Source organism: Alligator mississippiensis, chromosome 4 (assembly GCF_030867095.1).
Source record: "Alligator mississippiensis isolate rAllMis1 chromosome 4, rAllMis1, whole genome shotgun sequence".
NCBI classification, from domain to species: domain Eukaryota; kingdom Metazoa; phylum Chordata; order Crocodylia; family Alligatoridae; genus Alligator; species Alligator mississippiensis.
This window is the reverse complement of record NC_081827.1, coordinates 130,422,223-130,436,286: the sequence shown is the minus strand read 5'-3', so window position 1 is coordinate 130,436,286 and position 14,064 is coordinate 130,422,223. Positions and strand designations below refer to the sequence as shown.

At 49.3% G+C, this 14,064-nt stretch overlaps 1 protein-coding gene across 7 annotated transcripts in view; it reads left to right on the top strand.

The window, feature by feature from the left end:
• SCUBE1 (signal peptide, CUB domain and EGF like domain containing 1) overlaps positions 1-14,064 on the top strand; it is a 383,661-nt gene that overhangs the window by 355,857 nt on the left and 13,740 nt on the right. For all 7 annotated transcript variants that reach the window (XM_019481708.1, XM_019481710.1, XM_019481707.1 and 4 more), the window contains one exon: positions 1,065-1,217. In XM_019481708.1, coding sequence (XP_019337253.1) covers positions 1,065-1,217 — 153 coding nt within the window. The remainder of the gene's footprint in view (positions 1-1,064; positions 1,218-14,064) is intronic.

Below are 14,064 nucleotides of genomic sequence, written 5' to 3'. Positions count from 1 at the left end.
GAACATTTTTGCACTTTTATCTAATAGCTGATTGAATTAGCTTTAGCTAAAAGCACCAAAAAACCCAGCTGAAACACCCCATCTATACAGACACTGTGAAGACAGGTCAAAGTAACATGCTGCTGCTTCTGATAAAGGGCAGGTGGGTTTTGGGGTTGATTTTTTTTTTTTTTTTGGGGGGGGGGGGGGAGTTGTCTACAAGCAGCCTTAGTTAAATAAGGTTGATTTTTTTTTTCTGCAAATTTTGTTTCAAAAGAAAACCAGGGGGAAAAAATTGGGCAATTCTGAAATGTTGCCTGAAGGTCATACAGGATCTGATCCAAAATGTATTCATGTCACTAAGGTGCTTTTCAAAAACTTCACTGAAAATTGGATCAGCTCCATAATATCTAACATTTGTTTAATTCAACACAGAAAGATGTTTACCTAAATTATCAAAAGGTAGTCTTTGAATTAGGTTAAAAAAAAAAAAGCATTTAAATCTTTTTAAACCTGTCTCCACTTTAAGGTTTCCATCTTGTCACATTATTCCTGGATTGAAGATTATTCTTCATCACCTCACTGTTAGTGCTTCTGGGGTGTCTGTGGGATCCTTCTAGGGCTCCCAGACTGTCAACTGTATTTTGATCTTGCAGCATGAGAGTGCCTTTCAGGTCCTAGTACATTGCAATCTGACGGTCAATCTTGTGCTATTGAACTAATTCATCCATTTGGAATTTTTACAAGTGCTCATATAGCACAAGCTTTCTAGGGCAGACTGTCCCATTCTAATATGTGAAAACAGTGCCCCAGGGAGCTACAATAATACAAGTACTATTAATAATAATTTGATGCTACATTCCCACACTACCTTGGGGAAGAGAGAAATGACCATAGTCTTCTGGGGAGAAATGTCTCCTGTATCTGTAGAAAATCCTAGCCTCTCTTATGAGAATATCTAGTTCTTTAAGGGAAAGATATAAATGAATGCATGTACTATAAGTTTGACATCTCTGTTCTTCCAGAGCAAAGAAAGAACAAAATTATATTCTAAATATTTCTCCTGTCTGTATTTAATTTTGTAGCCTCTTCTTCTTCAATTACTACATATGAAACCTGTCAGACATATGAGAGACCAATAGCATTTACCTCCAGATCACGAAAACTCTGGATTCAGTTCAAATCTAATGAAGGAAACAGTGGCAAGGGATTTCAAGTCCCCTATGTGACTTATGATGGTAAGGCTGGAACCATTTTGTATCATCTATGTACCTTATTTGAATTTGGAAAGTTGTGATTCACTGTCATGTTCTGACTAGAGAGAAAAGAAGTGTGAAATCAACAACTTGATGCGACTCATTTTTGTTTTTTCAATTAATTATTCTATTATTCCCATGATTTTCCTGATGATTTATTAACGTTTTATTTCTTATTCCAATGGGTTACACAAAGACCTTTGGGCCTGATACAGCTACCAAAAGGTAGTGAGATCTTTGAGCACAATGATAGGCTACTGCAAAACAAAGGCAGGTTTTACCATGCAAATGATGCTCTGTCATAATTGCCTATTTACATGGTCCTTTACACCATGGTAAATACAAACTAGACCATGATAGGTTGTCCCTTAGTCAGAAGCAACTAAGTTACCACAGGTTAGTGTACATCTACTGTGAGATAAGAGCACACACACGTGTAGTCACAGGAGAATGATGCACAAAGAATCCATGCCTTTTGTTGCCCGTAATAACATATCCACACGCCTCTATCCTTTGTTAATTGTTCCTAATCCTAACCACAATAAGAATGCTCCTATTACTAGTAGTTCTATATTTATAGACAGGTCTGGGCTTCAGTCCCCACCTCTTCCTATCTGTATTCCCCAGCCTGCTCCACCTCCTGCTTCTCATCTGCCATGACTTGATGGTAATAGGTATGTATTCAGAAGGAGGCTGAGGGAGGGGGCAAAAAGAGAAGCATTCTCATTCTTCCTGAGAAAGTAGGGCAATCAACTAGTTACCTCAGGTGTCTGTACATGGAATGCATGGAGCCTGGGAAACAGGCAGAAAGAACTGGAAGACCTTGCACAGTCATGGTACTATGACATGACTGGAATAAGAAACTTGGTGGGATAGCTTGCATGACTGGAATGTTGTCATGGATGGGTATAAATTGTTCAGGAAAGACAGGCCAGGGAGAAGAGGAGGAGGAGTTGCACTTTATGTCAGTGAACCATATGAGTAGTCAGAGCTCCAGTAAGAAACTGGAGATAGGCCTGTTGAAAGTCTCTTGGTGAGGGTTAGAGGGGAGAGCAACAAGGGTGGTAGGGGGTCTGCTGTAGACCACCAAACCAGGAGGATGTGGTAGATTAGGCTTTCTTCCAACAGCTAGCTAAAGTTTCCTTATCATCGGGCCTGGTTCTCATGGGGGACTTCAGTCACCCTGACTGTCACAGGACACTAAGGTGTGCCTGCTCCTTTAAAGGCAGAAACTGCCTAGAGAGAAGGCCCTAGGAGCCAGGCAGAGCCCCCACAGGTGCAGGTTGCTGTGGCAGCAAGCAAATGAGGGAATTAGCCTGCACCTGCACCCGGTCAGCTGACTGGAAGAAGGCAGAGCCCTGGGCACATATAAGCCCCAGGGCTGGGATTAGAAACTTAGTTCTCTGGCAGCACCCAAGGGGAAAGAAGCTCTTGTAGAGAAAGCTACTTGGAAATGCTTGACTGCCTGTTCTGCTGCTGGTAGGATTAAGGGGCTATAGGAGCTCATAAGTGCTTGTGGGTAGGCACATTATACTGAGAGAGAAGCTTGCCTTCTTAAAAGGGATAGTGTACCTCAGGTTACTGTTGCGTTGTAGCCCAGGGACTTGTGTTTTCTGTTGTTATTTATACCAGTGGACCGGCCTGAGGCTGTTGGGGAGGAGGAGACCTCATTGGGGCACACTACAGTGTGGAGAACCCAGTACCAGTGAGGGCGCAGTGACAGGGCGGCGGAGAGCCCAGCACCAGTGAGGGTACAGGGACAGGGGCCAACAGCCCAATGACAACAAGAGGCCAAGCTAAATCAAGGACTCAGAGGGACAACGTGTGAATACCATTTGTGAGGCATGGAGCATAGTAAAGGCGTGGTTTTGGAGCCGCACATCTAGCCTCATAATGCTTAGGGTGTCTTGAGAGGCACTGACTTTGAGTGAGACCTGGCAAGGGATCCAAGATCAGCAGGATCTAGTGGGGTTCAAGAGGACTGTAACCACACAAACTCATGGGCAGCCTCCCAACTTTTATTTCAACCAACAAGACATGGCAGGAAAGATTAGAAGGCACCTGCAGGGCGAAGCAGGCATGGTCACAGACCCCAAGGGTCATCACAGCCATCCCTGGGAACCTCTGCAATGTGACACTGACATCTGCTGGGTGAGCAATACAGCAGTGCAGAGGTAATCCAGGAAGTTTTTTGTGGACAACTTCCTGGTTCAAGACCTACAGAAGTCACCTAGGGGCCATGTTCTTCTTGACCTCCTGCTCACAAATAGGGAAGAATTGGTGGGGCGCATACTAGTGGATGGCAGCTTGGACAGCAGCTACCATGAGATGATTGAGTTCTGGATCCTGAGGAAAGGAAGGAGAGAAGCAGAGTACAGACCCTGGGCTTCAGAAAAGCAGACTTTGACTCACTTAGGGAACTGATGGGCAGGATCTCCTGGGAGGCCAGTCTAAGGGGGAGAGGAGTCCAGGATAGTAGACTGTACTTCGAAGAAACCTTACTGGGGGCACAAGACAAACCCTCTTGATGTGCAACAAGACTAGCAAGCATGGCAGAAGACCAGCTTGGTTTAGCAGGGAACTCTTTAGTAAGCTAAAACACAAAAAGGAAGCTTATAAGAAGTGGAAACTTGGACAAACAACTATGGAGGAGTAAAACAGTATTGCTCAGGCATGGAGGCCAGAGACCAATTCGAGTTGCAACTAGCAAGGAACATGAAGGGTAACAAGAAGGGTTTCTACAAGTATGTCAGCAACAGGAGGAGGATCAGGGATAGCTTGGGTCCTTTACCAAATGGTGGAGGCAACCTAGTGACAGAGGATGCAGGAAAGGCTGAAGTACTCAATGCCTTTTTCACCTCAGTCTTCACAGGCAAGGTCAGCTCCCAGACTACTGCACCTGGCGGCACATTTTGGAGAGGACGTGAGCAGCCAACAGTGGCAAAAGGACAGGTTAGGGACTATTTAGAACAACTGGATGCATACAAGTACATGGGGCTGGACAGGATGCACCCAGTGGTGCTAAGGGAGTAGGCTGATGTGATTGCAGAGCTGCTGGCCATCATTTTTTAAAACTCCTGGTGATCAGGAGAGGTCCCGGACAATTGGAAAAAGATAAATATAGTGCCCATCTTTAAGAAAGGTAAGAGGGAGGATCTAGAGAACTACAGACTGGTCAACCACACCTCAGTCCCTGGAAAAATCATGAAGCAGGTCCTCAAAGAATCCTTTTAGAATAGAATCATAGAACCGGAAGGGACCTGTATGATCATCAAGTCTGGCCCCCTGCTATCGGCAGAAAGTATTGGGCTCAGATGAGCTCAGCAAGGTGCCTGTCCAGCCTCGTCTTGAACACATCCAAGGAGGGCGACTGCACCACCTCTGCTGGGAACGTGTTCCAGATTCTGGTGACCCTTACAGAGAAGATTTTTTTCCTTATATCCAACCTGAATTTTCCCTCTATTAATTTATGCCCATTGGTCTTCGTCCTCCCTTGAGGTGCCTTCCTGAAGAGTTGCTTGCCTAGTTCTTGATGCTCCTCCATGAGGTACTTGTAGGCAGCTACCAAGTCACCTCTCAGCCTTCTCTTCTTCTGAACAGGCCCAGTTCCCAGAGTCTCTCCTCATAGGGCCTGCACTTCATGCCCTTAATCAAACAGGTGGCCCTACTTTGTACCCTCTCGAGCTTTATCTATATCCTTCTTGAAGTGTGGTGCTCAGAACTGGGCATAGTACTCCAGCTGAGGCCTCACCAATGCTGAATAGGGAGGGAGGAGTACCTCTCTGGATCTATTGGCCACACAGCGGCTGATGCATGCCAGAGTTTTATTGGCCCTTTTGGCAGCCTCATCACACTGTTGTGTCATATTCATCTTCCAGTTGATTGTGACCCCAAGTCTCATTCAGATGTTGTGCCAATCAGTAGGCCACCACCCATTGTATAGTTGTGATGAGGGTTCTTTCTACCCAGGTGAAGGACCTTGCACTTCTCCCTGTTAAACTTCATCTGATTTTGTTCCGCCCTTGAGTCCAGTCTGTCAAAGTTCTCCTGGATTTTTGCTCTTTTGTCCCTCATCCAGATGGTTAGTGACCTGGTTGTAGAAGGACACAGGGCTCATGAGGCATGATCTTCCCTTGACAAAGCTGTGCTGGTTGCTGTTTAACACCCCATCCATTACCAGCTTGTAGTTGATAGCCTCCTTAACCAACTTTTCAAAGATTTTACCTGGGACTGAGGTCAGACTGACTGGCCTGTAGTTTTGCGGGGTCATCCCTCTCCCTTCTTAAAGATGGGAACTGCATTGTCCCTCTTCCAGTCATCTGGGGAGCTCTCCCAAGTTCCACGACTCTTCAAATAGCTTGGCCAATGGTGCTGCTATGAGTTCAGCCGGGTTTTTCAGGACTCTTGGGTGCAGGTCATCTGGTCTAGCAGACTTGAAGATGTCCAAGCATTGTAAAAGATCCTTCACCTGTTCTGGGCTGACTTCATGTAGGCTGTTACCTTCCCCTTGTTCCCTGGGCCTCTGGTCAGATGAGCAGCCCCCCTTGGATTTCAGGAATACCAATACAAAATATGCTTTCAGGAGTTCTGCCTTTTTGCGTGCGTCAACTGTGGACTGCCCCTGGGTATTCAGTAGAGGTCCCACAGTGGAGCCCAATTTTTTTTCTTCCTCCCTATGTATCTATAGAAGGACTTTTTGTTGTCCTTTATACCGGTTGCCAGTTTGATCTTCAGGCCTAACTTAGCTTTCCATGTCTCGTATCTGCAGGCCCTGGCAATACGAGTGTCTTCCTCCCTGGTTGCTGAGCTGTTCCTCCATTGCATATACACTTATTTTTTCTTTTTCAATAGCTTGCTAATATCACTGGTGAGCCAAGCAGGTCTCCTGACTCTCTTCCCACTTTTTGCCTGTGTGGAGATGGCATGTTTTTGAGCCATGAGAATTGTCTCCGTAAAGAAGCACCATCATTCCTGCACACCCAGATCATCCAAATGCCAGTTGCAGAGGGCCTCTCCAACAAGCCTCTTGAGTTTGCCAAGATTTGCCTTCTTGAAATTCAGGCCTTCTGTTCTGGTAACTAACTTCCCAGTCTTATGGTGGATGGTAAACCTTATCAGGTCATGGTCACTGTCGCCCAGAGTACCACCAATCCTCATGTCGCCTATGATGTCCTCCCCTCTGGCCAGCACTAGGGCCAGAGTGACCTTGCCCTAGGCCCTTCCACAACCTGTGTCAGAACAGATCATCTATTGTCCCCAGAAAGTTAGCTGACCTGCTGGAGGCAGCCAAATGGTCTTCCCAACAGATGCCTGGGTAGTTGAAGTCACCAATGATGATCACAGGTCTAGTGCTAGCTGCCTCTGTCAATTCTCCTGAAAATGCTTAATCGCTCCCCTCATCTTGGGAGGAAGGCCTGTAATAGACTCCCACCATTAGGTCTCCCTCTTCTGGTCCCCCCTGTAGCCTGACCCAGAGGGTCTCAAGGTAGCCTTCCCTGCTGTCAAAGGTGACCTGCAGGGATGGGTACTGTGCTTTCACATAGAGGGCCACACCTCCTCCCTTCTTCCCAATCCAATCCTTCCTATGAAGCCTGTAACCCTCAATATTAACTGCCCAGTCATGTGTATCGTCCCACCAGGTCTCCATCAACCCAATCAAGTTGAATTTCTCATCGGCCAGAAGACATGCCAGTTCCTCCTGTTTATTTCCCATGCTTCTGGCATTCCCATAAAGCATCTGAGCTTCCCCGTAGTCACCTCAGTTTTTCTATCATGATGTCTCTGCCTCCAGATGCTAGAACCCATCTGGACATCCATGGTTTGAATGCCCTCCTGTGCATCATTGTGGCTAGTGGATTTTGCTTCCACAGTGGAACCTTCTCCCTGGCCCCCAGACATGCCTAGTTTAAAGTTCTCAACAAGTCGGTGAAGAACTTCTTCCCTCTGCCCATGAGATGAATGCTGTCCCTTGCGTGGAGGCTACTGTAGCTAAACTGCACACCAATGTTGAGGTATCCAAAACCCACACAGTGACACCATCTTCTGAGCCTTCAGTTGACCTCCTTGATACACTCCTCCCTCCAATGGCCATGCCCCCTGACTGGGAGCACTTTTCTAAGCATTTTGAGGAGAAGAAGGTGATTAGAACCAGTCAGCATGGATTCACCAAGGGCAAATCATGCCTGACCAACCTGATTGCCTTCTACAATGAGATGACTGGCTCTGTGGATGCAGGGAGAGTAGTGAATGTGATATACCTTGACTTTAGCAAAGCTTTTGGTATGGTCTCCCACAACATTCTCACAAACATACTAAGGAAGTACAATTCAGATGAATGGACTGTAAAGTGGATAGAAAACTGGCTAGATTATTGGGCTCAAAGCGTAGTAATCAATGGTTTGATGTCTAGTTGGCAGTCAGTATCAAGTGGAGTACCCAAAGGATTGATCTTGGGGTTGGTTTGGCTCAATATTTTCATCAATGACCTGGAAGATGGAATAGAGTGTACCCTCAAAACATTTGCAGATGACACTAAGCTGGCGGGGTAATAGATATGCTGGAGGATAGGGCTAGGATTCAGAGAGACCTGGGTTCAATAAGGAGAAGTGTAAAGTCCTGTATTTAGGATGGAACAATTCCATGCGCCACTACAGGTTGGGGACTGACTGGCTAAGCAGCAGCTCTGCAGAAAAGGACCTGGGGGTTAAAGTGGACACTAAGCTGAATGAACCAGTACTGCGCCCTTGTTGCCAAGAAGGCTAACAACATACTGGGCTGCATTAGTAGGAGTGTTGCCAGTAGATCAAGAGAAGTAATTCTTTCCTTCTATTCTGCATGAGTGAGGCCATATCTGGAGTACTGTGTCCAGTTTTGGCCCCCAGCTAGAGAAAGGATGTGGACAAATTGGACAGTCCAGCAGAGGTCAACAAAAATGGTTAGGGTGCTGGGGCACATGACTGATGAAGAGAAGCTGAGGGAACTGGGCTTATTTAGTCTGGAAAGGCTAAAGAGAAGACTATGGGGGGATTTAATAGCAGCCTTCAACTACCTGAAGGGTGGTTCCAAAGAGGATGGAGCTAGACTGTTCTCAATGATGGCAGATAACAGAACAAGGAGCAATGGTCTCAAGTTGCAGCAAGGGAAGTTTAGGTTAAATATTAGGAAAAACTTGATCACTAGGAAGGTAGTAAAGCACTGGAATGGGTTACCCAGAAAGGTTGTGGAATCTCCATCCTTGGAGTTTTTCCATATCCAGCTAGACAAAGCCTTGGCTGGGATGATCTAGTTGGGGTGGTCCTGCTTTGGGTCCCTGCCAACCCTAATTTTCTATTATTCTATAATTCTATACCCTTGAGACTAAGATGGTCCTTTCCTGTGTGCCTTAAGGCTATTATAATGGCCTCCTTGTCACCCCCATAGCCATGCCCACACCTCACAGATGATTCTCCATCTGCCCATCTTCCTCTCACTCTCTCTCTCTGGGCAAAATCAGCACTGGGCCCTGGAGGCCCCAACCCTTGTTTGAGCTTCACCCTTTTCAGCTTCAGCCCCTTTTCCTCTAGCTAAGACCGCTCAGTTCAGGTACACTGTTTCAAGGCCTGGTTCTCTGGGTCTCAGCCCTGCAGTGGAGGATGCCTTCCAGGTACCCCACTCAGGGCCTCTACATATACAATCACTCCCAGTCTTCCAGTCTTTTTACTTAATTCCAAAACAAAGAATCAGAACAAATGGATTAATCACCTTGTTGCAAACTGCTTCCAACCCTCCAGGGTTACAGTAAGGGTTGACCACTGTCAACCACTGTCTGGAGCTGCCACGGCTCCCTTCCCCAGCCTCTCAGGGTTTCTCTCCCACACCCACCACCTACAGACTAGAACCTTTCTCCTCACCCATTTTATAGGCCTGGGCTTATATCCCTAAACCCTGCCTTCATTTGGTGCCTGGCCTCTACCCCAAGGGAAAGGAAGCTGTCTGGAGAGGAAGCTGTCCTACTTAGCTTAATGGGCTGCCTGGCTTCCCCTGTTTGCAGCCTTTTGCAGCTCCTTAACCTTTCCCAACCCCCAGGCTTGAGTCTTTTTGGAGTTTCCTGCTGCATCCTGTTTCCCCTGCAAGTCCCAAAAATTCTCCTCCCAGAAGGGGTCTGCTTCCTTCTCCTCTCCCTCTGTTGCATGCAGGTAACAGAATTTGCATTGCCTGTTACACCCATTCATGGAGGTCAGATGGTACCCAACAAATGAATAAAATACAGCAATTAAAAAAAATGAAGACAGAAAAGACAAATAATTTCTATGAGAATAGTAATTTATAACCAATCTGTTCTCACCAGCCATAGAATCATAGATGTTAGGGTCGGAAGGGACCTCAATAGATCATCGAGTCCGACCCCCTGCATAAGCAGGAAAGAGTGCTGGGTCTAGATGACCCCAGCTAGATACTCATCTAACCTCCTCTTGAAGACCCCCAGGGTAGGGGAGAGCACCACCTCCCTTGGGAGCCCGTTCCAGACCTTGGCCACTCAAACTGTGAAGAAGTTCCTCCTAATGTCCAATCTAAATCTGCTCTCTGATAGCTTGTGGCCATTATTTCTTGTAACCCCCAGGGGCGCCTTGGTGAATAAATACTCACCAATTCCCTTCTGTGCCCCCGTGATGAACTTATAGGCAGCCACAAGGTCGCCTCTCAACCTTCTCTTGCGGAGGCTGAAAAGATCCAGTTTCTCTAGTCTCTCCTCGTAGGGCTTGGTCTGCAGGCCCTTAACCATATGAGTGGCCCTTCTCCGGACCCTCTCCAGGTTATCCGCATCCTTCTTGAAGTGTGGCGCCCAGAATTTCACGCAGTACTCCAACTGCGGTCTGACCAGCGCCCTATAGAGGGGAAGTATTACCTCCCTGGACCTATTTGTCATGCATCTGCTGATGCACGATAAAGTGCCATTGGCTTTTCTGATGGCTTCGTCACACTGTCGGCTCATGTTCATCTTGGAGTCCACTAGGACTCCAAGATCCCTTTCCACCTCTGTGCCACCTAGCAGGTCATTCCCTAGGCTGTAGGTGTGCTGAACATTTTTCCTCCCTAGGTGCAGCACTTTGCATTTCTCCTTGTTGAACTGCATCCTGCTGTTTTCTGCCCACTTGTCCAACCTATCCAGGTCTGCCTGCAGCTGTTCCCTGCCCTCCGGCGTGTCCACTTCTCCCCATAGCTTTGTGTCATCTGCAAACTTGGACAGAGTACATTTGACTCCCTCGTCCAAGTCGCTGATGAAGACATTAAAGAGTGTCGGTCCAAGGACCGAGCCCTGCGGGACCCCACTGCCCACACCCTTCCAGGTCGAGACCAACCCATCCACCACGACTCTTTGGGTGCGACCCTCTAGCCAATTCGCCACCCACCGGACTGTGCAGTCATCCACATCACAGCCTCTTAACTTGTTCACCAGTATGGGGTGGGATACCGTATCGAAGGCCTTCCTGAAGTCTAAGTATATGACATCCACCCCTCCTCCTGTGTCCAGGCATTTCGTAACCTGGTCATAGAAAGAGACTAGATTGGTCAGGCACGATCTGCCCGCCACAAACCCATGCTGGTTTCCCCTCAGCATAATTTGCCCTGCCGGGCTCTCACAAATGTGAGCCTTGATAATTTTTTCAAAGACTTTACCAAGGATGGAGGTGAGACTGACTGGCCTATAGTTGCCCGGGTCCTCCTTCCTCCCCTTTTTGAAAATGGGGACCACGTTAGCCCTTTTCCAGTCCTCTGGGACTTGGCCCGTGTGCCACGAGCGTTTGAATATTCCCGCCAGTGGCTCTGCAATGATGTCGGCCAGTGCCTTCAGCACCCTCGGATAGAGCTCATCCGGGCCTGCCGACTTAAAGGCATCCAGTTCCTCCAAGTGACTCTGCACCACCTCAGGATCTACGTATGGAAGTCTGGCACCTTGCTGCTGCCTCTCTACAACCCCAGTGAGAGACTTGTCGTGCCCCTCACTTAGGAACACTGAGGCAAAGAACTCATTGAGGAGTTCAGCCTTGTCCCCCCTGTCTGTCACCAATTGTTTCTGCCCATTTAGCAGTGGTCCTATTCCTCCCTGGGCCTTCCTTTTACTCCCAATATATCTAAAAAACAGTTTCTTGTTGTCTTTTACTTGGGTTGCCATCCTCAGCTCCATGGTAGCTTTGGCCCGCCTAACTGCCTCCCTACAAGCACGAGCAGAGGAGGTATATTCATCTTTGGTGATCTCACCCTGTTTCCACTTTTTAAGTGCTCCCCTTTTGGCCCTTAGGCTGCCCTGGATTTCTCTGGTCAGCCATGGAAGCCTCCTGGCCCCTTTCCCTTTTTTGCCTCGCTCGGGGATCGTCTTGCTTTCGAAGCAAGCAAGGATCGTTTCCTTAAGGCACAGCCACCCTTCTTGGGCTCCCATCCCTTCAAAACTCCTACTCTGCAGTGCGTCCTTGACTAATCGCCTGAGTGCATTGAGATCAGCTTTCCTAAAGTCTAGCACTTTCACCCTACTAGTTACCTTACCCACTCGCCGTCTTATGTTGAATTCTGTTATTAGGTGATCACTGTCTCCCAAATGGCTACCGATCTGGAGGTCCCCTATCATGTCATCCCCTGTTGCCAATACCAGATCCAGTATGGCATTCCCCCTAGTGGGACCATGCACCTCCTGTGTCAGGTGGAGGTCCTGTACACAGGTTAGAAACCTGCATGAGCGATGGGACCTTGCTGTCTGCGTCTCCCAGCAGATGTCCGGGTAGTTTAGGTCCCCCATGACTACTGCCTCTTTAGCTTTTATGGTCTCCGAGAGTTGCCTCAGGAGCCCCGCATCTATTTCTTCCCCTTGGTGTGGGGGTCTGTAGCAGACCCCTACCACCAAATCCCTTTCTCCTTACCCCCCATGTAGCCTAACCCACAATCCTTCTACTTCCTCAACCTTGGATTCTGTCTTGATGAGGGTTGATGTATATTGCTCGCTGACATAAAGTGCAACCCCCCCCCACCTTTCTTCCCCGACCTGTCCTTTCTGTACAATCTATAGCCCTCAGTATGTACAGCCCAGTCATGGGATGAATCCCACCAGGTCTCTGTTAGCCCCACTAAGTCATAGGTGTTTAGTGCAAGCAGGAGCGCTAGTTCATCCTGCTTGTTCCCCATGCTCCTAGCATTAGTATATAGGCACTTGAGCCCTGCGACTGGTGCCTTTGCTGCCCCCCCGCTCCGAGTCCCAAGGGGCCCATTGTTTCTTACCTTCTTGTTTCTTACCTGTTCTGTAGTGCTGGTCTCCCCATGGCTTTCAGGTTTCCAATGTTCTCCTTCTCCAGGCTGGGCTGTCCTTGTGGGTGCCACATGGTTTGGTGGTCCACAGCTTCCCCTGCCCTCGTACTCCCTTCCCCCCGACGAGCCTAGTTTAAAGCCCGCCGGAGGAGATCTGCCAACCTAGTAGAAAACACACGCTTACCTTTGGGGGACAGGTGAAGCCCATCCCAGCTGAGCACGTCCCTCGTCGTGATGTGCGGGCCATTGTCCAGGAAGCCGAAGCCTGCCTCGAGACACCACTGCCGAAGCCGCCAGTTGGTTTCTCGGATGCAGTTCTCCTGCCGTCTTCCTCGTCTGGTCACTGGTAGGATGGAAGAGAAAACCACCTGTGCACCAAACTCCTTCAGCACACCACCCAGAGCACTGTAGTCCGCCATCAGGTGATCGGGGGTTCTCCTGGCCGCATCATTAGTACCCACATGGACTAGGACCATGGGGTAGTAATCAGTGGGCTTGATCCTGGCCTGGATTACCTCCGTCACATCCCGAATCTTTGCTCCAGGGAGGCAGCATACCTCTCATGCCGAGGGGTCCTGGCGACAGATGGGTCCTTCCGTACCTCTCAGGATGGAGTCGCCTATGACAAGCACTCGTCGCCTCCTCCTCTGGGTCCTCGTGGATCTCTTGATCTGTTCGGAGTGTGAAGAATGTGGTGTTTCTTCTTGCCCAAGGGTTTCCTCCTCCCCTTCCATCTCCTGCAGGGTCGCCAGGGCCCCGTACCTGTTTACCAGTCAGACTGGAGAAGCTGGTACCGGTTCGCTGCGAGCTGCTCCGGTCCTGGCTGTGACCGTCTGCCACTCTGCTGCGGAGGGCACTGCCCGGGCTGCTTCTTCCTTGGGTGCCTGGGCCTGCAGGGAAAGGAAATAACTGTCAAATTCATCCTCCGCCTCCCTGATCCCCCTCAGCCTGCTAACCTCCTCCCGGAGCTCCCTCACCTGCGCCTACAGAGCCCTAAGACGGGCACCTGCCGGACAGGTGTGGGGGCCCCCAATCTCTGCCCCCCCGGCCCTGCTGGGGATCCCCCACAGGCCAGGAGGTAGGGGGACATCAGCTCCCCCATGGGCTCGGTCTGGGTGGAGGCCTCAGACCTGCCCCGGATAGCCTTGTCCCCCTGGGCAGAGGCCCTAGCAGCACTCCTCATAGACATCATTCTATAAGCTGCTGTTTGTAGACCTGTGCGGTGTCTACGCCCTACCCCTACAGGAGTCCCACTCCTGGCCCTCCCGGCCCGCCCGCCGGCGCGAACGCCTGCGCAAACGCCAGCGTGCTCTTACACTACGTCACCCCGCGGCTTTAAAGCCCGTGGTTTGAATTACCCGCCCCGCTCCAACGGCCAATCAGGCGCCCCGGTCTACCCGGAAGTGCCTGCTGGTAGTTCCTCCCCTACACTCCCCCGCTGGGGGAATCCGCTGCCGCCGGAGCCTGCTCCCCCAAGGGTTAGCCCCGGGGGTTCTCCCTGGCCTGGGGGGACAGTCCCTTCCCTAGCCCTCCCTGTTTGCGCGCTCTGTTCGCG